We start from the raw sequence: 25,142 nt of genomic DNA on the forward strand, positions 1-25,142 counted from the left end.
CAATGCACTGCTTTACCAGGCGCAAGATGCTCTGACACCACACTCATACAGAGCTAGGTTCATTGTCGATTGCTGCAATTCAAATATAAAATTGCGAGGACTCTCCAAGATCAGCAATCAAGAATATCCATTTTTAATCACTCTTTCAAGGCCACAGGCAGAAGCAAGTCTTAAACTGGCTCTTGGCTGGCTGTCCAGTCCACAAATGTGTGGGGGAAATCAATAGGGGGAACCATAGATAAAAAAAATAAATTCAACTGAGAATTCAGGAAAAATTCTTTACCCAGAGATGGGTTAGGTTGTGGAAATGACAACCACATGGGGTAATTGAGGTGGGTAGCATGGATGCATTTCAGGAGAAGTGAGATGAGCACATAAGGGAGAACTGAACAGAAGGTTATGCTGATAGGATTAAACAAAGCTGAGTGGGAGAGTAAACACCAGCGTAGACCAGTTAGAACTAAAGAACTATTCTGGTGCTGCACATTCTACATAATTCTGCATAAAAAATGACCTGCTGTCAAATCTTATCTTCTACTCATTAGGGCAGACTCAAGAATGCAAAATTTTTACTGATGAGTGCAAGACAAAAAACGTTGACACCAGGAGCGCGATTCTCTGCTCCCCACGCTGAGTGGGAGAATCGCGGGAGGGCCGGGCGAATCACGACAAGCCGCCCTGGCACCCCCGCGATTCTCCCACCCCCTCCCAAAATGGCGTGTCGCATTTTGCGACACGCCGCTCGGAGAATCGCCGCTCGTCGTTTTTCACGCCGACCGGCGATTCTCCGGCCCGGATGGGCCAAGCGGCCTGACGAACCCGACCGGTTCACGCCGGTGTCAACCACACTTGGTCGCTGCTGGCGTGAACATCGCGCGACCGGTAAGTATGGGGTCTGTGGGGGGCGGAGGGAGGATCGAGCACCACGGCCGTGCTCATGAGGTGACTGGCCCGCGATCAGTACCCACCGATCGTCGGGCCGGCGTCTCTAAGAGACGCACTCTTTTTCCTCCACCACCCCGCAAGAACAAGCCGCCATGTCTTGCAGGACAGTGGAGGGGAAGACGGCAACCGCGCATTCACGGGTTGGAGCCGGCCAACCTGCGCATGCGCGGCTGATGTCACGGGGGGGGAGGAGAATAGGGGGCGAGGAGCGGCGTCCGACGCCGGAGTGAAACACTCCGGGTTTCACTCCGGTGTCGGCTGTTTCTCTCCGTTTCGGAGAATCGCGCCCCAGGTTTCTTTTTTCAGCTCTGTACCGCCAATTGACTAATTGAGTGTAAACCACATTTGGAAGCCTAGAGCCATTAGCACAATATAACATTGCTCTTAGAAATACATGGATGAGAGCTAAGATATGTTTTCAACATTATCTACAACACGCAAACTCAAAGAGCTACAATTTCTACGCAACACAGAAGTAGGCGCATGGAACAGTTAGTGCTTATGAATAGTTTCGTGATCACATTGCGTGCAGTGTTGTGGAATGTAAAAATTATATTTTTGTATTCAGCACTTTTTTATGGACACCAGTGTAATTTACTTTAATAAAATGTTGAATTGCAATATTCCCAAAGTGACTGTACAGAAGATGCTTCATAAACAGCTACATGATATTAGTCTCCCAGTCCCCATGCACATTGACCTATTGTTCACAATATTAGCCAGCAAACACTTAACGCATTCTTATGACTTTCCTCTGTCCAATCTTAATGGCAGCATTAATCTGTTTTATGCAAATTAAGCATTCAAACTGGTCCAGAAGCAATCCCTACATTACTGCACTCGGCACTGATTTCCATGTTGATGTTACTCTGTTAATTACCAGAACTTTGCATTGTCTTATTCAATCAGTTACTTCTCCATTTCAAAACTTCTTCCCTATTCTGTGCCTCTCCAACAATGTGTTGAATACTGTTCTCTGATGTGGCACTCGATCAAAAGACTTGTTGAAGTCTGGAAATATAACATTTACCAGAGTCAAACACAGTTAATCTTCAAAGAACTCAAGTAAATGTATCAATCAAGATTCATCACTTGTTGACTACTTATTCATATATTAGATCTTCCCTGATGCTTTCGTTAGCTTTCTCTAAATACTTCACCATTGTTTCAAGGTGCTTACTTAATCCACCACCAACGTCAGGTTATTGACTCTGTAGTTTCTTGGATTACCATTTTCTATCCCTTTTTATAGATTGGCACAAAAATAATTTATTTTCAAACCTGTAACGCAACTACTGTATTCAGCAATCCTTTCAAAATATCCATCAGAATGCAAGCAATTTAATGACTACTTCCTTTGCTCCAGTTAAAACAGAAATTCAGCCCTAATCTACTATTTTTCCACTTGTCCTTTAAATTCATGTCCTGCATGGTAAAGGCAAACACCTAAAAAGTGGCACAAACTAGTGATAAAGGACAGATGCCATTCTTTGGCAATCTGTAACGTCCTCCGTATCCCACAGAGAAACCAAGGGTTCCCACTGTTTTCTCCAAATACATCTATTCCCTGTGATCTTATTTATTCGTGGTCTGTTTCTTTACCCTTTTTTCTGATATGCCTTATATCTTACCAGTCGCTTTGCTCTCAATGCAAGACTTTTAAAATTAGTTATCTCTTACATTAGCGCTCTTGTTGTCCATGTTGATTTATCTGAAATTCATTTTCAGCATAAACATGACTCGAACAAGGCCAGCATTCATTGCCTATTGCTAGTTTCCCTCAAGAAGGTGCTGGTGCGCTTCCCGCTTGAATCGCTGAATGTGGTGAAGGTGCTCCCACAGTGCCACAACATTCAAGGTTTCAAATAACAGAGAAAAGCACAATCTGATCTACTGGGACTGTAAGTTAATGGTTTAATATAAGTGTTTGCTTTACTGCTGAAAAATGAGTGGTAGAGTATAAAGGTTAGGAAACTGCATGAGTTTTCATCCTGCTAACATACAAACTTGGAATTACTCCAATGGTGCAGTTACATAGACCCGCAAAATATATTCTAATTAGAGCTCACATTAAAAACGACATTTTAAGAGAATATTGCTAACTTAATAAACTGATGCATTTAAGAGAAATATTTTCTTTGGGATTCACAGCTAAGTTTTTATTGCTGTGTTTTAAAAAGTACAGCTCTCCAGTTAGAATTATATGGTTATTCTTATGTTTATTGTCCTTTACAAAGTCAGAAGAGACTTCCTTCTACCTCAGATAAATTATGTAGGGCATCCAGCTGAATAAACATTATACATTTTGTTAAATTACTGTAGCGTCTGAGAAGGAAAAATAATTTTTCTCTCTTCAACAGGCGTAATTAAAATTCACATATGGCAAATGAAAAGTACTTTTTAAAGTAACACAACTTTATTTTTTTCTTAACCTTCACAGTGCAAAAATGGACTACAGTAAAATTGGCGGGTGGAGGGGGGGGGGGGGTAAGTCTGTTCCATCTTCACTATCTCTTCTGTCAAAAGATGGGAGAGTTATCGCGGTATAATAACCACGCTGCTTTATTAACGGTTCTGCATCCAGAGGATGGATAATGTAAGATGAAAATTTGAGATCCAGTAATATTCAGATACTTAGATACCAAACTAACAATGAGCTCTGCCAAAGAAAGTATTGAATTTCCGTCTTGAAACCAAGTTTGAGTGAAGCAATACGCTGTAAAATAAAATCACCTAATTTGACTGAAGCGTAAAGGAAGGTGCCCACAACCAAAGTGACAGATTGGTGTATTTTACTTCAACTTAATTTATACCACCGAGGCAGACGCTGGGCTGCATCCCATCTATTAATGGGGAGAAGCACATCTGTTAAACCTCCAGTACAATGGATGGCAATCCACTAAAACCGGAAAAGTAACCCAATAGTCTCAGAACTTTTTGCAAGCTCTGGGCATTTTGATCCATCACGTTGAGGGGGGGGGGGGGGGGAGGGACGACACATTGGTCTGCTCGAAACATCTGCTAAGCTCTCACTACTCAAACACATACTAGTCTTCTCATCATAACCTGCCAACAAAAATATTTGTCTGAATGAAGGATTGTGCAAATCGTGGGATAATGGTAATCTGCCGACAAATTTCAAATATGATCACGGAGAGACCAGCTCAAACAAGATCCCTCCGTATGACCTTTCAATCAATGCAATTTGTCCACATGTTTCAAAGGTAGATCCTGATTTACTTTATGGATTATTAAATACAGATATAATACCATCATACATTTAGTTTTTCCAGCAATGTAAAAGAATCCCCTTTCTCCTCTTCCTTACTTCAATCACAGTAAACGTTAACAGCAATTATCACAAGATGAGGCTAAAAATACCAGGAAAATTTTGAATATACTATCAAATACACTAAACAGTTTTATAATCACTTGAGCAAGATTACCATAAGAGTTTCTTACATTAGTACTAGATCTGAAAAATGCTCCTCTCCTCTAAAATTAATACACAAGCATTGCTGTAAACAAATAAGCTAAGAAGTGAGACACAAATTGCCTCCAAGGCACTTGCTCTACATGGCAGAAGATGATAGATGGTTTCATCTGAAAAATACCTAAGGTTTGTGTTGGAATCACATTTACTTGGCCAAAGACCTGGGTTTTACATCAGAACCAGCTGGTCACTTGCTCTCTCAAACAGAAAACATCATTGAGCCCTTATGGCAGAAGCAGATGTCTTCTTTTTTTAAAGATATGACACAATTGTAGCGCTGCACGTAATCAAGATTGACTAAAAAAAATGCAAACACGGGCAATGACACTTTAATGCTGTGTCTAAAATAAGTACTCTGCAGCCAGGCTGGGACATCATTGCTCTTCTTTCTTGGATATAAAAGTCTGTGATTCAAAAGTATCAATGGCATCAGTAAAATATTATGTCGGTTTCTCTAACAACAAGAGGAGCAATAGTGCAATACCATCAATATGGGATGAAAAGCAGGTTTTTGTGCTGTTACATTATCTGATTCTTTGGTAGTCTTCAAGGAATTACTAATAACTTAATATTGTATCATATCTTCCAAAACAAAACACATCTCACTGAAAAGTAAATGAATATAATGCACCCAAACTGTCAGCAGGCCCTGTCTTATTCTAGGTCAGCCAAAATGTTAGGCATGACAGTGGGCTCTTCTAGTTTAAGTCCCCTGCTCCAAGGATTTGATAACCTTTACAAATACAGTTTGTATTTTCCAACTCTTATTTTATTTTTCCAAAACCGAAGTGCTCCTTACACACCTATCAAAGTATCCGAGTCTGTGAAACACTGAGTTTAACTTATGTAATCTCAGTACAAAATATGTACAGCTGGAGTTTTACTTTGGGCAGGCACCTCCCACGACATGCAATCCGACTCATTTGAAAGTGCTTTGTGAGCTGGTCTACTTACCATTGACTTGGTAAAAGGACGGGCCAAGGCAAACAGTAAGGTGTACAGCCACCAGCTGCGGTGTATTGAGGAGTACATCATGTTTCCTGGATGCAAAGCGTTGGATGTTACCCCATGAGTTGACAGGCGGCGGTTCAGCTCATTCGAGAAGAGAACATTGCACAGCTTCGACCGGTTGTAAGCTAGCATGGCCCAGTAATCTTTCTTAGCAGGAGAAAGGAGACTAAAATCCAGCTTCCCTGAGGGATCCTTTATATCAGTGAATCTGAAATTCATATGAAAAAAATGGTCATTTTTCAAAACGATTCAATGAATGTGACTAGAAATATCAAATGTTTCTAGTGTCTGGCAAAGACAATAATTGCGAAGCACAGCTGGAAAACAGACTGTTCTGAAACAAGACTTTTTCTTTCAACTGACTGCTTTAGAATCTGTCATGGATTTGTCTAGTAACAGCAGTGACACGAACTTAACAAGACATAATAGGATGCGACCTGCCAGCATCAGGTAGAAATCTGCCCAGCAACAGCAGTAGCCAGTGCTGAAAAGGCCAGACGAGATGCGTCTCTCCCAGTAATGAGATTAGAAGGCATTTAGATAAAATCTGATGTCAATATCTTATTAATAGAAACAGCTTACCAAGATGATTGGGAGATCAACTATGTATGCAAATGCTAATATAGAGAGTCAAGGCATTTGACAGGGGCAGACAGCCAAATATCCTGAAGGCAGAATTGAAGTGGAACAAAGGTTTGATTTCCAGGAACCTCAGAAGCAAGGGAAGCCAGTTGACATCATGCAGTCTCGGAAGCAGTCAAACCAGTTTCCAGCTAACAGCCTAACGTTTACATCTAATAGCCCCGAAGTCTGAGAACCAAGGCAGGGAAGACAACCTTTGTGAAGGCCTTTTAAATAACATTGCCAGACCAGGACAAGACGTTTCCCAGACTTGATTATCCTCCCGGTATTGTGTGGTAACTATAAGCTGGTTTTAACTTATAGATCTATTTAATTTGCATATTGTTTGTGGCAAAGGGGAAGTCTTAAGGGGTTCAGGGATCGTAGATATATTTTATAACAATGGGTATTCTACAAAAAGTGTGTGTGTTTAGTAATATATATACTTGTCTTGGTGTAGTATAGTCCTCTTTGTGTGTATTTGTCTTTCCTGTAATTTAATAAATAGTCTTTAATAATTGTTACACAATGTCTGGGCTGCTTATTTTTTAAAATATAAATTTAGAGTACCCAATTAATTTTTTCCAATTAAGGGGCAATTTGGCGTGGCCAATCCACCTACCCTGCACACCTTTTGGGTTGTGGGGGCGAAACCCACGCAGTCAAGGGGAGAATGTGCAAACTCCACACGGACAGTGACCCAGAGCCGGGATCGAATCTGGGACCTCGGCACCGTGAGGCAGCAATGCTAACCACTGCGCCACCGTGCTACCCTGGGGCTGCTTATTCTAACTGGGGATTCACTTGGCTCCTCACACCAATTATCAACATTTTGAATATACTATCGCCATTCCAAAACACAAAATTATACTCATCCACGAACCAGTTTTCCAAGTTGGGATGCCCTGGCAGATAACCAGCGTGGTTTGTGACAAAAAAATAGCCTTTTCATTGCAATAATGGCAAAGTTGCCAATATTTGTTGTGTTTATTCTTGTAATTCTGTCAGCAATATCTCGTGTGTGCACATGTGCAATTAAACAGTGTACTAGTTCGGGCGGCACGGTGGCACAGTGGTTAGCACTGCTGCCTCATGGCGCCGAGGACCCAGGTTCGATCCCGACCCCAGGTCGCTATCTGTGCAGAGTTTTCACATTTTCCCCATGCCTGCGTGGGTCTCACCCCCACAACCCAAAAGGATATGCAGGGTGGGTGATTTGGCTACACTAAATTGCTCCTTATTTGGAAAAAAAGAATTGGGTAGTCTAAATTCCTTTTAAAAAAACAGCATACTTGGTCATAATACCTGAACAACCTCTCCAGCGCTGGAAAACTAATTTTATGTTTGTGCAAAGATCCCTTTGCATTGGCTCCAGATTTCAATTGTCGTCGGGGAAGCAGCAAGCCACACCACATAGATGGTCAGCTCTTTGTGGCCAGGGTTCTTCGAGGATACTGATGAGCCCTTGTCCACAAAATCTAAACCATGGTCTTTGTGTGTCGAACAAACCAATACACTGAATTTGAAGTTTGAAGGGGTACCTGAACTTTGAACGTCTAACCACCAGGCTTATATACAGATCAAATGGTGTAACGACAACAATCTCTCCCTCAATGCCAGCAAAACTAAAGAGCTGGTCATTGACTTCAGGAAGCAAAGGACTGTACACACCCCTGCCACCATCAACGGAGCCGAGGTGGAGATGGTTAGCAGTTACAAATTCCTAGGGGTGCACATCACCAAAAATCTGTCCTGGTCCACTCACGTTGACGCTATCATCAAGAGAGCACAACAGCGCCTATACTTCCTCAGGAAACTAAGGAAATTCGGCATGTCCACATTAACCCTTACCAACTTTTACAGATGCACTATAGAAAGCATCCTATCGGGCTGCGTCACAGCCTGGTATGGCAACTGCTCGGCCCAGGACCACAAGGGACTTCAGAGAGTCGTGAATACCGCCCAGTCCATCACACGAACCTGCCTCCCATCCATGGACTCCATCTACACCTCCTGCTGCCGGGGGAAAGAGGGCAGCATAATCAAGGATCCCTCCCACCCGGCTTACTCACTTTTCCAACTTCTTCCATTGGGCAGGAGATACAGAAGTCTGAGAACACGCACGAACAGACTCAAAAACATTTTCTTCCCCACTGTCACCAGACTCCTAAATGACCCTCTTATTGACTGACCTCATTAACACTACACCCTGTATGCTTCATCCAATGCCAATGCTTATGTAGTTACATTGTATATCTTGTGTTGCCCTATTATGTATTCTCATGTATTTTCTTGAATTTTGTTTAATTCCCTTTTCTTCCATGTACTGAATGATCTGTTGAGCTGCTTGCAGAAAAATACTTTTCACTGTGCCTCGGTACACGTGACAATAAACAAATCCAATCCAATCCAATCCAAATAAACCCTCCCCTTCATTCAGTTGCCAAAGATGCAGATTGGTACACACTCTCGTTCCTCCTCCTCAACCAACTCAACTCGAGTACCTGGAAACAAAGGAGCCACAGTCAGCCTGTCAGACAAATAAGCCATTTGCACTAATGGTAAAAAGAAAATCAGAACAAACCTCTCGGCCATCATAAACCAAACAGGAACAAACGCATTTTTTGTTTATGGCTTCAGCATTGTTGAAGGCAAGTATTTAGATTGAAAAGCAAATTACAAGATGTCCACAGAATTGGTGTTTTTTTCTATTTAAAAAAAGGTTCGCTTGCATCTAATGCAAATGGTAGAAATTTAGATTTTACGAAAATAAATAGAGAATCCCAGTTTGCTCAGCTCAGACAAGTTTATATCTCCTCAACCAATGGAGAACCTATTTCTGGAGCGCAAGTATTTGTGCACGGTGTACTTACTTATCCAGGGAAAGGATGGCAGAGGCAAGGACAATAAAATTGGCCCATATTCCCTATTCTTCTAGCTTTAAAAACTGAAATTGTTTAACTACTGTATGTTCATACAAAATGTCAGATTTGTTATGTATCATTAACACGTGTATTGTTTAATGTGAATTAAACTAATTCATCTTAAATATTTAACGGTGCACAGACCATCATCCCGCTATTACATGAGTTAGAACATAGAACATAGAACAGTACAGCACAGAACAGGCCCTTCGGCCCTCAATGTTGTGCCGAGCCATGATCACCCTACTCAAACCCACGTATCCACCCTATACCCGTAACCCAACAACCCCCCCTTAACCTTACTTTTATTAGGACACTACGGGCAATTTAGCATGGCCAATCCACCTAACCCGCACATCTTTGGACTGTGGGAGGAAACCGGAGCACCCGGAGGAAACCCACGCACACAGGGGGAGGACGTGCAGACTCCACACAGACAGTGACCCAGCCGGGAATCGAACCTGGGACCCTGGAGCTGTGAAGCATTTATGCTAACCACCATGCTACCCTGCTGCCCCAAAGTTCAAGTGGCATTAGCAACAAAACGCTGCATTTTAATTTACCTTTCCACCCAATTAAAAATATTTATTCCGTGTAGTAATTGTTCATCTGTTCAGAGTCCCCGTTACCTCAATGGATCACCAATGGCTCTCTCTCACTCTCTCTCTCTCTGAGAGTACACCATAGAATTCCGACAATGCAGATGGAGGCTAATCGGCCCATCAGGTCTGCACCAACATTCTTACAGAGCACCCTATCTAGACCCATAATCTATCCCACATCCTCGTAGCCCCACCTAACCTACACATCTTTGGACACTATGGGGCCATTTAGCATGGTCAATCCACCGAACCCATTGGATTATGGGAGGAAACCGGAGCACCCGGAGGAAACCCACACAGACAGGGGAGGGGGAGAATGTGCAAACTCCACAGTCACCCAAGGCCGGAATTGAAGCCAGGTCCCTGGCACTGTAAGGCAGCAGTGCTAACCACTGTGACGCCGTGGAGCCGCCACACATATCTATTTAGGTACTTAATGCCTTGAATGCTACTGATCGTTACCTGTTATGTTATGACTATCAATAAAAATAACCAGTCCATACAAACACTGATGTCCGACTAACTTGGGAGGAGCAATTATCAAATAAAATTTGACACCGAGCCACATAAGGTGGCATTTGGTCAGAAAAGTGCAAGATTTTCAAGACTATCTTAAAGGAGGAGAGAGGTAGATGGACAGAGGAAATATACTTTTCAGCCTGAGGCAGCTGAAGGCTTGGTTGACAATGGTGGAGCACTTAAAAGTGTGGATGCACAAGAGGCCAGAATTGAATTAACACAGAGATCTCAGCGGGTTGTTAGGGCTGGAGGAGGTTACAGAGAGAGCGAGGGGTGAGGCTATGGGCAGATTTGAAGACCAGGATGAGAGCATTAAAATTGAGGTGCCGCAGGAGCAGGAGCAGGCATTAGCGAGCGCAGGGGTGAAGGCTGAACGGGACCAGGTGAATTTTGGATGGGCAGCAGTGTTTCGAATGAGCTGAAGTTCTCTTTGAGGGTGGAAGAAAGAAGGCTGGCCGGGACAGCACTGCAATAGTCAAATGTGGAGGGAGCTAATGCATGGGTAAGAGTTTCGGCAGCTGGTGAGCTGAGGCAGGGGCAGAGTCAGATGATCATAGATGTTAAGGAGAAGTAGGCGGACTTGTGGGGTGAAGTTATTATGGTCAAATGTCCATCTGGGGTCACATATTGCTCCAAGATAGTTCAGTCTCAGACCGTTACTCGGAATCTTATATTTTTTAAACCAAAACTTTTTAACACAATCAAGCAAATTCTGGTTAAGTTGGTCGTCAAGCTTAGAGTCGGCAGAGGTTTCAAGCTTAGGTATGGTCTTGACCAGTAGTCACCAGTCAGTCGGGACCAATGTGGTTTCATTTCAAGAGCCGATAAATCAAGACCTTAGGTTAACCTCAATAATAGGCAAGTCTTGCATAAAGGGAATTGAAAATTTATGAAACCGCAGAGCCTTACTAATTACAGTAATTCTAAAAAGGCTGCACACATTTAAATTGATCCAGAGTAATTGCTACTTTTATTCATTATCAAAAGAAATTTGTGTGTAATTTTGTCTTAACCTCACAAAATACAGTCACGAAGACTGAAATTTATGATGTGAAGAGTGTTTGGCAAAACACTTCTCAGGGCTCAAGGGAAACGCTATAAAATAAGATTTTTATTAAATGCACAGATGCCATTTTGATTTAATATGAGCCATAAACAAAGTACTGAGTTTCGAAGTGTAATACAAGCCCTACGTGGCTTGCTGCTCTGTGGAACTTTGTGATTGATCATTGAGATCTCTTCAGTGTTTATTGTGTACGATTATGGCTTCCGTAGAAGTAGATATATGTTTTATACATATATACGAGTGTGAGTTATGCAAAACTCATGCCCATTTGTTTTTCCACTATAAGGATTTAGTCAAAAAATGCAAATTGGACAGTATAGCCTATTCCTTGGACTGAACCATGATTTCAACTTCGACAATATATAAAATAGACAGATTGCCTTCATTCTCAGCGGAAAAGCAGCTACCAATGTTGCCCACCGGTAATTAATCTTTGACTTTTTTGAAGTCTAATCAGCCTTCTACAGGCAAGAAACAGATATGGAAGTTGTCCAACTCCCTATGAAACACATTGAAAGGTGGCGAAGGCATCTTTGGTCAAACAGAATGAGCAGAGCACAGGTCAGACACAGAAGGAACAGGCAGGACAATATAGAACTAGGGTCACCATCTTAGGTTATGGAGGTCAGACATTTAGGGCCTGAAATGAGGAGAGATTGTTTGGAATTCTCCACCTCGGAAGGGGGTAGATGAGAAAATTCAAGTCTGCGCTCGCTGGATATTTGAGCACTGAGTGAATCAATAGTCATAAATCACAGAGTAATTTATGCCACAGATGAAGGCCATTCAGCCCATTAAGTTTTGGATTCTGCGGAGCAATCCAGTCACTACTACTACCCCGTTCAATCCCTGTAGCCATGTGGTTTGATTTCCTTCATGTGTCCAATCAATTTTCTTTTAAAATCATCGATTGTTTTCGCTTCCACTAATCTCATGGGTAGTGGATTCCAGGTCATTTCCACTCACTGAGTAAAAAGCTCTTCCTCACATTTTCCCTGCTTCTCTTGCCCAAAACCTTAAATCTGTGTCCCCTAGCCTGTGCTCACTACCCCTCTACCTGGTAAGGCCCCCTGGCATTGTCAATCTGGCACTCAGACAGTGCCCCTGCCAGGGTGCCAGGCTGGCAGTGCCAAGGCACCCAGGTGCCAGAGGTAGAGCCAAGGTACCGACCAGCTGGGGGTTTCTAATGGCTGGCGACATCCCCCCCCTCCCTCCCCCATCCCTCAAGTGCCGCTACGCCTGATCCACGTTTGTGGTCTCGCTGGTATGGCCGGTGAGTACCGGGCTCCAGGCGAATCCGGTGAACATATATTTAAATGAGTCATACGGTTTATTTAAATATGCTGATCTGGGTCACGTCCAGTGAGGGCGAGATCCTGATTGTGCTATCTCATGAGATTCCGTTGTCACTGAGTGTCTTTAAGACAGAGACAGATCACAGCAGAAGAAATGACCAAGGTGATAGCTGTGGAACTTGAAAAACAGTTCACAAAACACATGGAAGCGATGAAGATGGAGATGGGGGCGGTATTGAAAGTGCTGGTGGAGGAGGTGATTGCCCCGGTGAGGGTGGCGGTATCAAGCGCAGCGGCAGAGGTGTGGGAGCAAGGTGAGACACTGAAGGAAGTAAAAGAGGCATTATCGCAGCACAGTGATCAACTCATCTCGATAGGGAAGGAGTTGAGGAGGGTGATAGAGACCAACAAGGGTTTGCGAGCCAAAATGGAAGACCTGGAAAACAGATCCAGGCAACAGACTTTGAGGATTGTGGGTCCGCCCGAAGGAATGGAAGGACCGAGGCGACTAAGTATTTTTCCACGATCTTGGCGAAGCTATTGGGGGAGGGGGACGATCCCTCCCGATATGAACTGGATCGGGCTCATCGGTCGTGGAGGCCTATACCAAAGGCGAGTGAGCCGCCGAGTAGTAACTCTGTGTTTCCATAGGTATAGCGTGAAGGAGAAAGTCCTGTGCTGGGCAAAGCAGAAGCGGGAGGTGCAGTGGGCTGGAGCTGGTATACGCATATACCAGGACTTTACAGTGGAGCTGGCGAGGAGGATGGCTGCCTTCAGCCGGGTGAAGAAGGCACTGTACATCAGTAAGGTGCAGTGTGGCATAGTATATCCAGCTAAGTTGAGGGAGACCTACAAATCCAAGGACTGTTATTTTGGGACGGCGGAAGCAGCGGAGGAGTTTGCGAAGGCAGAAGGGCTATGGCAGAATTGAGAACTGGTTGCGTCCCAATGTCTACAATTCATGGGTGTCATTCACGGTACTCTTTCGGGGATTGGGTAGCATGGAATGTTAAGGGGGGTTGTTGGGGGGGTGGACTGTATATGTCAATGGTGACCATAGGCGATTCCTGATCCTTTTTCTTTTTTCCTTTTTTTTTCCATCTTGGGAGGTTTTATTTGATGCTTATATTGTCAGGTTGTTTGGGGGGGTGGTGGTAGGATGGGATCGTGGTTGTTGATAAGAGGATTGACATTGTTTTCGTCACCGCTTCCTGTTTGTTGGTGCGGTGTAAATTCTGAAGAAAATGCGAAAATGGAGAATAAAAATATTTATTAAAAAAAGACAGAGACAGATAGGTTCTTGATTAATAAGAGGATCAGATGTTATGGGGAGAAAGCAGGAGAATGGGAATAAACATATCAGCCATGATTGAATGGCAGGGTAGACTTGATGGGCCGAATGGCCTAATTCTGCTCCTATGGCTATGGTCTTATAGGCTGAAGAAACTTCACAGCAAAATTACTTCCTTCAGGTAATTCATAATTGTGAGATTTTACATATTTAGTCACCTTGCAATCCAAAGCTATAACTTTGCACAACCAATAACTTCACAAGTATAGAGAAGCACTTTAGAATAAATACCAGGCCCTGTCAAAAGGAGGGGAGGAGAGGGGGAATTTAAAAATATAACTGCTTACAAATCAGAAATTAATGCGGCACGATTTGATGTTCCTACATCTATAAAAAGGACTGTGACATACGAGGTACCAAACAATTCTTTGATGGAGCATGAAACAAAGAAACTACATGGTGATGTTTAATTGTCTCTGACATAATCGTTAAATGCCAGATGTTTAATTTTTTTTATCAAGTATTATACATCTCACTGACTGAGGAAAGGTATAATGTAGTCACACTTCGAAATATGTAGATGTTACATGTTTAGGAAAATCTATATAGACACCAATGCCTTGTTCCAGAAATAGTCTTTTTTTGTAAATTGTAATGAAAGATTTTTGAGCTGGTGGTGACACATACTTTCACGCATGCTGGTGAGAAATTATTTTATTTCACCATTTTTTCTTTATATGCAATTACATGCAAATAAGGTTGCTTTTTAATTTTCATTGCTGACAGATCATCCATCAAGTCCAGTTAATGGGTGATTAAAACTGTAATACTGTCAACCAAAACTTAGCAAATGTGATACAGTATATCACTGATATAAAGATGCTTACACCTATTAACAGTTTAAGCTAAGTAGTGCTATTTTCTCCTGAAGCAATAATAAAAGGATCCTGCAATTGTGGCAAGAGGAAAATAAAATGACACAAACGTATATGAGAACATATATATTGCACAAGGCGAAATATAAATGTTTGCAGAACAAAACTTAATTGTTCCACATACCTTTAAAAAGCTGCATACAATTTTGGTAGGGTTGTCTCAAAGGGTCCATAGTACGATTACCAATTTCACTGCTCAGGGGATCGATATTCTACCCACGTTAAATTCAAGGCTGATCATTTACATGAGTGAAACACTAAATACTTGATTACCCTGTTCCCAAGTCCACGTGAAAAAAGCACTTAGAGGAGCAAACCCACACAAAGAAAAAAGGAATCCCTAACCAACAATGGAAGGGAAGCTATCGCTCACTTAACATCTAAAATGAGTGAGTTATGGGTCTTGCACTCAACAAAGAAGTGCCATAACTTGCCATCAGTGAAATTGCCTTTACATAATTCTTTTCTACACTTTAGGCCAGGATTAATGGATGCACATGAGTGATAACAAGGCAGTAATCTAATTGAGGGGTTCAGATCATTTATAAAGGAAAGAATACACAACTGATTGTGCCTGAGTAATCCAATTAAAGGATTCATAGTACATCAAAAGTATGGAGCTAAAGTGTTCTAACTTATTTGAACCCCATGATTAGTAATAGACTTGAAGTCAATTCTTGGTATTTACCATTTTAATGCTGTATTGTTCACAGCACTTCAATCAAAAGATACATTGCTTTATAACAATAGCGATCACATGATTCTGGGTTCAAGTCCCAATCCAGGACCTCAGCACAAAAATCTATGCCAGCAATGCAGTATTGAGGAGTGGTGAATTGTCATACATGCAGCCTTTTGGAGGATACCAAGACCCTCTGTACTCACTCAGGTGGAAGTAAAAGATCCTATTACAGTCTGTCAAAGAAGAGCAGAGGAATTACCGTTGGTGCCCTGACAAATATTTATCCCTAAATTGGCATCACAAAAAGCAGTTTATCTGGAAATTACCACACTGCTGTTTGTGATAGTCTCCTACTTTGCAAAAGTGACAGTGGTGGGATTTTGGGACTAAACATTCCCATCCAAAGTCAATGGACTTCTGCCTGCTCTCCAAATTTTCCCGTCCCACACGGGACGTTGCCTAGCCACTGGCCCACATTTCAAAAGAACACCATTGGCTGCAAAGGACCTTTGAGTCCTGTGACAATTGGAGGATTTTAGGAATATTGGCTTCTAAATCTTGGGACAAATTAAAAGTTAAAAGCCTGGGGATATAGTGGGCGGGATACTCCCATTCAGCGGCAGAGTGTCCACGCCGTCGGAAACGGTGTCACGTTTCACGATGGCGTGAACGGGCCGCTGGGAGTACCGATTCTGGCCCCGACAGGGGGCCAGCACGGCGCTGGGCCGTGCATGCGCGGTGGCCTCCCTCAACACGCCGACTCCGACGCAACATGGTGCGGGAGTTCAGGGGCCTGTGCGGAAGAAAATAGGCCCGGGGAGCGAGAGGCCGGCCCGCCGATCAGTGGGCCCCAATCGCGGGCCAGGCCTCATCGGAGGTGCAATTAATCAGAGAAATGTGAATTAATTGGGGCGGTCCCTGTTTTTTCAGCGGCGCCAACCACTCCGGTGTCAACGGTTCCCGATAATGGGGAATGCTCCCCTTCCTAGGGGGCTAGGTCGGCAGCGGAGTGGTCCCCGCAGCTCCAGCCAGCTCGGAACAGACGGCACGAGATCATGCATGTGGGGGGGGGAGGGGGGGGGGGGGGGGGGGGGGGGGGGTGCGCGCGCGCTTTAAACCGACCCCCAACCGGCACGGCGGAATCCCATGGACGCCCGAGAATTGCCAGGGGAGAATTGGGGAATTGGGAAGCCGGCTTCGGGCGGGATTCTCCGACCCGGCGCCGGATTAGGTCATTGCCCAGAAAGGGACAGAGGCAGTGAGCTTGGAGGAGCTTTGAGGGAGAGGGGCTGAATTATGATCTGCCTGACACTGTGTCCACAAATCCTTTCCAGGAAAATAGTTTAAAAGGAGTAATAATATTTTAAAACAGAGTTGAAGGCAAGGAGAGGCTGAAACAACCTAGCTGAAGCAGCGAATTGAAGTGGACCCAAATATGTTCTACAAAGCTAATTTTAAGATGGATTAAGAGCTGTATGTTTCTTTCCTGCAGATTAATGGGAAATTGCATAGTTATGTTGAGGGATAATTGTAAGTTGTTCTTTTCAGGTGTAAAGTTAAAAGTTTAATAATGTATTCATAATGAAGTTTTGTTTTAGAAATACCAAAGCCCTATTTTTGTCATGCAATCACTCCTGAACAAATCATTCTTTCTGCAGTCAGAAATTAAACTAAGGGCAGCACGGTGGCACAGTGGGTTATCCCTGCTGCCTCACGACGCTGAGGTCCCAGGTTCGATCCCGGCTCTGGGACACTGTCAGTGTGGAGTTTGCACATTCTCCCCGTGTTTGCGTGGGTTTTGCCCCCACAACCCAAAGATGTGTGGGCGAGGTGGATTGGCCATGCTAAATTGCCCCTTAATTGGAAAAATGAATTGGGTACTCTAAATTTATTTAAAAAAAAGAAATTAAACTAAAATATTGGGGTTTCGGATCAGTATACGAGCCACTGTTGAGGTCGGATCTGGGGTCGTAATAATGCTCATGAAAGGAGCTATATAAATGCAAGGCTTTTTTTAACGAATGTGATGGAAAAGTGTTGCATTAGTTGTGACTCTTACAGGAAGTAAACATGTGACACAAGACTTTCAATGTATTATACAGATTTTATCAGAATGTTTGATTCAAATTTGGCTTTCTTTTATACAAGTAGCGGTCATGGATTCTATCGCAAATTTCAAAGTTAATGCCATAGAACAGGAGTTGCTCTGAACGAATATCCAAACCATGTTATAATACGGTAGCATGGTGGTTAGCATAAATGCTTCACAGCTCCAGGGTCCCAGGTTCGATTCCCAGCTGGGTCACTGTCTGTGCGGAGTCTGCACGTCCTCCCCGTGTGTGCGTGGGTTTCCTCCGGGTGCTCCGGTTTCCTCCCACAGTCCAAAGATGTGTGGGGTTAGGTGGATTGGCCATGCTAAATTGCCCGTAGTGTCCTAAAAAAAAAGTAAGGTTAAGGGGGGGGGTTGTTGGGTTACGGGTAGAAGGTGGATACGTGGGTTTGAGTAGGGTGATCATTGCTCGGCACAACATCGAGGCCCAAAGGGCCTGTTCTGTGCTGTACTGTTCTATATTCTATATTCTATCAAGACATTTACGATGTAGGATGGTGACTTTGTAATTTTTTTTTTAAATTGCTAATCCCAGGTGCAAGGTCAAGACCCATAGTGCAGTCAGAAAGAGAAGTAAAGATGTGCTCAATAAAAAATAAATATTAAGCCTGGGTTTTAAAATCACCAACTCACACCAAAGTACTGAAGCAAAATAATGATTTTTTTTGGACACTAAGAGCAATTTATCATGGCCATTCCACCTAACCTGCACGTCTTTGGACTGTGGGAGGAAACCGGAGCACCCGGAGGAAACCCACGCAGACAGGGGGAGAACGTGCAGACTCCGCACAGACAGTGACCCAAGCCGGGAATCGAACCTGGGACCCTGGAGCTGTGAAGCAACTGTGCTACCCACTGTGCTACCGTGCTGCCCTGCAAAATAATGATTTAACATTTCTGCCATGTCTCTGATGTTACCTGTGGTATTATCCTGTCTATCCCTTAATCGTTCCATTTCCATCACATCCTTCCTTATTTTATTGATGGGTCTGCAAATAATTGACTATTTGGTTTATGTTCCTTGGTAATTTAGTTTCATATTTTCTCTTTGCCTTCCTAATTGTTTTCCTGACTTCTCTCCTAATCTCTTCGTATTATCCTGAAATATTCTGCTGTCCACAATTCAGTATGATTATGGCTGATCGTCATGTTTAATACCCTGATCCCGCCTTCCCCCCATATCCTGTTATCCCTTTAGCCCCAAGAGCTATATCTAATTCCTTCTTGAAATTACACAGGGCGGAATTCTCCGCTCCCGCGCGGAATCGGGAAGGCTGGCGTGAACTCGGCTGAGTTTCACGACGGCCTCGGAGACCGCTCCTCGCACCTTATTCACCCCCACCCGGTGGGCTAGGAGTAACTCACGGCTGCCGGGCCTTGTCGCAAGCGTCAAGGCGGTGCGCCGAGAATGACGCGACGGCGGCGCCTAAGTGACATCAGCCGCGCATGCGCAGGTTGGCCGGCTCCAACCCGCGTATGCGCGGCTGACGTCACGACGGCTCCAACCCGCGCATGCGCGGTTGCCGTCTTTCCCTCCGCTGCCCCACAAGACGTGGCGGCTTGATCTTGCGGGGCGGCGGAGGGGAAAGAGTGTGTCACTTGAGACGCCGGCCCGATGATCGGTGGGCACCGATCACGGGCCAGTCCTCTCCCGAGCACGGCCGTGGTGCTCACTCCCCTCTCCGCCCCCAAAGCCACAAACGAGCATTTGGCGCCCATGTTCAGGACAGCAGCGACCAGGTGTGGTTGCCGCCGTTGTGAACCGGTTGGGAACGGCTGGCCGCTCGGCCTATTCGGGCCGGAGAATCGCCGGTCGCTGTGAAGAACAGCGAGCGGCGATTCATCCGAGCAGGGGGTGGTAGAATCGCGAGGGGTGCCAGGGGGGCGTGTCGTGAGTCGCCCGGCCCTCCCGCGATTCCCCCACCCGGCGTGGGGAGCGGAGAATCGCGCCCACAATGTTTTGGCCTCAACTACTTTCTGTGGTAGTGAATTACCCAAATTTACCACTCCCTGGGTGAAGAAATTTCTCCTCACTTTAGTCCTAAAAGGTTTACCCCTTATCCTCAAACTATGACCCCCAGTTCTGGACTCCCCCACCATCGGGAACATTCTTTCTCAATCTATCCTGTCTAATCCTGTCAGAATTTTCTAAGTTTCTATGGGATTCCCTTTCACTCTTCTAAACTCCAATGAATATAATCCCTCCCAACTTAGTCTCTTCTCATATGACAGTCCTGCCATCCCAGGAATCAGCCTGGTAAACCTTTGCTGCACTCCCTCCACAGCAAGAACATCCTTCCTCAGATAAGGACACCAAAATTGCACACAATATACCAGGTGTGGCCTCACCAATGCCCAATACAACTGCAGCAAAATATCTCTATTCCTATACTCAAATCCTCTTGTTCTGAAGGCCAAAATACCATTTGCCTTTTTACTGCCTGCTGTACCTGCGCGCTTACTTTCAGCGATTGATGCACAATGACAACAATGTCTCGCTGAGTATCCACCTCTCAATTTACACCCATTCAAATAACAATCTACCTTCCTATTTTTGCTACCGAAGCAGATAACCTCATATTTATCCACATTTTACTGCATTTGCCATGCGTGTGCCCACTCACTCAGCCTGTCCAAATCCCGCTGGAGCATATCTGCATCCTCCTCACAGCTCACCCTCCCACCAAACTTTGTAACATCTGCAAATTTGGAGATAATAGGCGCAATTCAATGGAAACATTTTGAAGCTCATTTGGCGTGTTTTTCAGTGAGTCTATCTGCTATCCAATGAAACTTTGTCATTTTTGTGAATCCTGGGGAGTTTCTCACCGGCTTAGGCCACACTTCAGAATTTTTCTCAGCACTAGGGAGCTGAACTCAGAGATCGGGCAGCCATTTTAAATGGTGTCCCGACCTCTAAGTGAGCTTCTGGGTCCCTCACATCCCCACTCATGAGTAATGTCACCCCCCCCCCCATACACATGGGTAGTACCCCACCCCTGCCCGCTATGGGACCCGCCTCTTCAGCCCCCTGCATGCTCCCTTATAGACCCACCCCCTTTCCAGGACCGCATCCATCACCCCCCCAGAGGCCCCTACTCACCTGCCATGCATACCCACCACTCTTCGTAACCTCCTCCACCCTCCTGTCAGGGGCATGGTCCACAGCGGTCCCTGAGCCTTGGAAGTGCCTGGCTGGCACCCGGGAACCCTTGCACTGACACCTGGGCAGTCCCTCTGCCAGCTTGGCAGTGCCACCCAGCACTGTGGCAGTGCCCATGTTCCACAGCCTTGGCCAGGGAGCCACCCTGCACTGGCCCTGACCACACAGGAGTCTCCGATGGCCCGGGAGACCTCCCGAGTGCCGTTCTGCCTGCTCCATGTTTGTGTGGACCAGTGCTGAACGGCCCCCAGCTGCGACCTTGCTGGGGAGGCCGGTAGATAACGTGTTTTAAACCAACTTCGGTGCGCACCGTTTGGGCCCAACCTTTTTGGGCGAGCTACAGATTCCGACACCTCGTGGGACTTGGGTGGATCCCGCGAGATGGGAAGCCCGCGCCTCTCCTGGGATTCACTGGCCGCACTGCGCTCGGGCGAGAGTGCAACGTGGCCAGTGGATCGCGCCCAATACATTGAGTTCCTTCGTCCAAATCATTAATGAATAATATGAACAGTTGGGGTCCTAGCACAGAATCCTGTGGTGCCCCACCAATCACTGCCTGCCAATCCGAAAAAGACCCATTTAATCCAAATGATCGTTATCAACTGACAAAATTCTCATCATCCTACAGCGATCACAACAAAATGGACCATACATACAGGCAAAATGTTTCTCAGTCCCAGCTGATTACGTATGTATTGTGTCGGGTCAGACTCCCTCCCTCATCCCCACCCAATCTCTATCCTTTCCTCCTCTCCCCCCACACTCCCACCACAACCTTTATTCCCCGCCTTCTTCCGTCCCCTCTCTTTCCCCTCTCCACATTTCCCTCCTCCGATCTCCCTCCCCTGCCCACCTTTCCCCTTACCGTCCTTTTTCTTTCCTTCCCCCTTTCCTCGCCCATTTCTCCCTCCCTTTCCTATCTCCCCTCTCACTTACTTCCCTCCTGTAAGGGGAGCTGCAACAATTTACAAGATAACGTGAACAAACTTCCAGAATGGGCATGTACTCAGCAAATGAATTTCAGCATCAAGCGGTGTGAGGTGTTATACTGTGGCAACACCATCATTTGAATATGTTAATCATGCACAAACTGGCATGTTAATGGCTTTTTCCAGCTTGATTTTCAGTTTTTTACGATAATTTCCTTCCATTAAATATTTCAGAAATGAAAATTGAATCAGGACCGACAGCCTCCAGTTCTAAAAGATAAAACATTGGGCGCGATCCACCGGCCACAGTGTGCTGGTAAAGCAGCTCGCGACAGCGCAGCGTGGCCATTGAAAACCGGGAGACCCCCCCCCCCCCCCCCCCCCCCCCCCCCCGGGATTTATCTAACTTGCAACGCCTCGCGAAATTCAACACAATCTCGCGAAAAATTGCAAGGAGAATCCCACCCACAATGGGCGGGATCACTTTTATTTTATAAATTTAGAGTACCCAATTAATTTTTTCCAATTAAGGGGCAATTTAGCGTGGCCAATCCGCCTAGCCTGCACATCTTTGGGTTGTGGGGGTGAAACCCATGCAGACACGGGAAGAATGTGCAAATTCCAGATGGGCAGTGACCCAGAGCCGGGATCGAACCTGGGACCTCGGTGCCGTGAGGCAGCAGGGCTATCCTGCTGCCTCACTTTTTAACCAATCTGCATATTAGATCGAGGCAGTACGCCTCACTCTGATGTGCAGATTCCCGAGGTACCTGAGGCTTTGGGATTCAATCCCTCCGCCTCGGGGACTTCGGGTGAGCGTTGGTTGATACTAGTCCCCATTTTATGGAACGGGACTCGCCCGATGTCTCCAAGGGGATTGGAGGCCCCCAGCTGCATTCCCTTTAGGCAGGGTTGTGCCCTACACTGGTACCATCTGGGTGCCCTGGCAATACCAGCTTGGCACCCTGGCTGTGCCAGTCTGGCACCTTGGCAATGCCCGGCGTAGGTGTTTGGGGGGGGGGGGGGGGGGAGGGTCCCCGGGGAGCCTCCCATGTTTCGTTTGGGCTGGGTGAGAGGTCGGGGATTATTTCGGGATTCTCGGAGATTGGGATGCCATTTAAAAATGCCGTCCCGATTCTCGCTACAACGGGGAGTTCTGGTGAGCAGAGCTGAACATTGTAAAAAACGGAGCTGCATGCGGCCTCGGCTGCGCGTTCCCCATTCAGCCCCTTTATTCAACACGAGTCGCGTTGAATAGCCACGTGTTTCTCGGCACTGCGAGCGCTGGAAAACACGCAGCTAAACGCGCTCGCTCGAGGACTTTGTTCCCTTTTGAAAAGATCGCACCCAAAGTCAGGTTTCAACAATTTGCATTCAAGGTCTGCAATAGATTAACAATTGCATCCCAGACACATGTAAAACCAATAGATTAGAAACTAGAAAAATGTAGTTCATTCTAGAACATCAATTTATTGTAACCTCAGTAAACTCTGAGGGTTTTTGTGACCCCCTGTTTAATCAAGGTGAGGCAAGTTCAACTGAAGATCTCCATTTAGAGGGTTGGCCAGGAATCGGGAAGAAATGGGTCAAGGGGGAGGTCAAGAGAAAGTCTGCAGGGAGGGGGAGGTGAGAGGCTGCAGGGAGGGGGAGGTGAGAGGCTGCAGGGAGGGGGAGGTGAGAGGCTGCAGGAAGGGGGAGGTGAGAGGCTGCAGGGAGGGGGAGATGGGAGGCTGCAGGGAGGGGGAGGTGAGAGGCTGCAGGGAGGGGGAGGTGAGAGGCTGCAGGGAGGGGGAGATGGGAGGCTGCAGGGAGGGGGAGGTGAGAGGCTGCAGGGAGGGGGAGGTGAGAGGCTGCAGGGAGGGGGTTATGGGAGGCTGCAGGGAGGGGGAGATGAGAAGATGCAGAGGTGGGGGGGAGAGAGACATGGGCTGGTGGGAGGCAAAACGAGATGCAGGAGCGAAAGGGGAGAGAGGCAGGAGGGAAAAGAAGCGAAAGGCTGATGGGAGGATAGAGGGAGAGCAAGACTGAAGGGACAGAGGAACAGACTAGAAGGAGGGGGAGAGAGAGAGAGAGGCTGGAGGGAGGGAGCAGGGAGGGTGCAGAGTGGAGAGTGGAAGGGGAGAATTTGGTGAGGGGGTCTGGAGACTCGGTAGGGAAAGTGTGGAGATTGGGTGGCAATGTGTGGAGAAAGGCTGGGGGAGTGTTTGGAAACTAGGGATGAAAGTGTTGTGACTGGGAAGGGGGGGACTTGTGTGGTGATTTGTGATAACAATAATCTTTATTGTCACAAATAGGCTTATATTAACACTATGGAAGTCCCCTTGTTGCCACGTTCTGCCGCCTGTTCGGGAACACTGAGGGAAAATTCACCGAACAAGGATGAGAGTGTGGAGAATGTGGGATACAGGGCAGATGATTTACACCCAGGTTGGCACCAGAGGACTGGAGAGTGTTTTTGGAAGTTATAAACTTGATTTATTTATATATATATGTGTGTGTGTATAGGTTCTAAATATAACTATACTCTTTAAGTAATTTGATGTTTGCTGAGCATGCAGGATAGCTTTGAGCACAGGAATAACTTTGAGTGTGCGGGATAGGAATGAGCGTGCGGGATAGCTCCGAGTCCACTATCAAATTTGATATCAAATTTATTCCAAATTAGAACCATTGGTGTCAAATTGTAACTGAGAGCATTGAGTACACGCGAAAGCAAAAACGTGTCAACATTTTCAGCTCGCGAAGGAGAAAAAATTGAGGATTTAAGGATGAGGATGAGAAACTTTGATCCAGCTTGGGCTGGACTTTCATCTTCGGGATTTCCTGGTTCAGTATGCCCGCCTCAGAAGAACATGTTGATGAAGACAGGATTTTTGTTACGTGGCCGCGGGGTGGGTGTTAACACAAGTCAGGCCTATCGCCCCAGGAATTGAGTTCAGAGGCAGCCACAGGGGCAGCTGGGTCCCGAGATAACCTGGTTAAAAGACCTCCTTCAATGCTTTGGGATTTTGCCCCAGTTGTAATAATAATAAACAAAGAAAAGCAAAGAATGGTCCTCTCGCCCTCACCCCTCACACCCACTCAGCCCCGACACACTCACATGCTCCATCAATGCCACCCCACTACTCCACGGCCCCTCATACCCTCCATGCTACTCTATTGGATATCTGGGTCACAAGCAAGACTCATTAGAAGGGGCTGGTTTAGCACAGCGGGCTAAACAGCTGGCTTGTAATACAGAACAAGGCCAGCAATGTGGGTTCAATTCCTGTACCGGCCTCCCCGAACAGACGCTGGAATGTGGTGACTAGGGGCTTTTCACAGTAACTTCATTGAAGCCTACTTGTGACAATAAGAGATTATTATTATTATTATTATTATGCATTCTGGGCCAAGAGTCAAGGAATCCACTAGAGTGTTGAACCAACTGTGCTTCAGGAAAAACACTGCTTGACTGACCGCTTTGGCTCTCTGAGCTATTCCCTCAATTGCACAATGTTTATTCAAGTGCTTGCAATTTCTGCTGTTAATACTTTGAAGGATCTGGATCATTGAC

General features: G+C 45.6%; 1 protein-coding gene across 2 annotated transcripts in view; it reads right to left on the bottom strand.

The window, feature by feature from the left end:
- Window positions 1–25,142, bottom strand: part of wwox (WW domain containing oxidoreductase) — a 1,021,417-nt gene that overhangs the window by 587,810 nt on the left and 408,465 nt on the right. For both annotated transcript variants that reach the window (XM_038806252.1, XM_038806251.1), the window contains exon 8: window positions 5,393–5,657. In XM_038806252.1, coding sequence (XP_038662180.1) covers window positions 5,393–5,657 — 265 coding nt within the window. The remainder of the gene's footprint in view (window positions 1–5,392; window positions 5,658–25,142) is intronic.

This window comes from Scyliorhinus canicula, chromosome 9, assembly GCF_902713615.1.
Source record: "Scyliorhinus canicula chromosome 9, sScyCan1.1, whole genome shotgun sequence".
Lineage (NCBI taxonomy): Eukaryota > Metazoa > Chordata > Chondrichthyes > Carcharhiniformes > Scyliorhinidae > Scyliorhinus > Scyliorhinus canicula.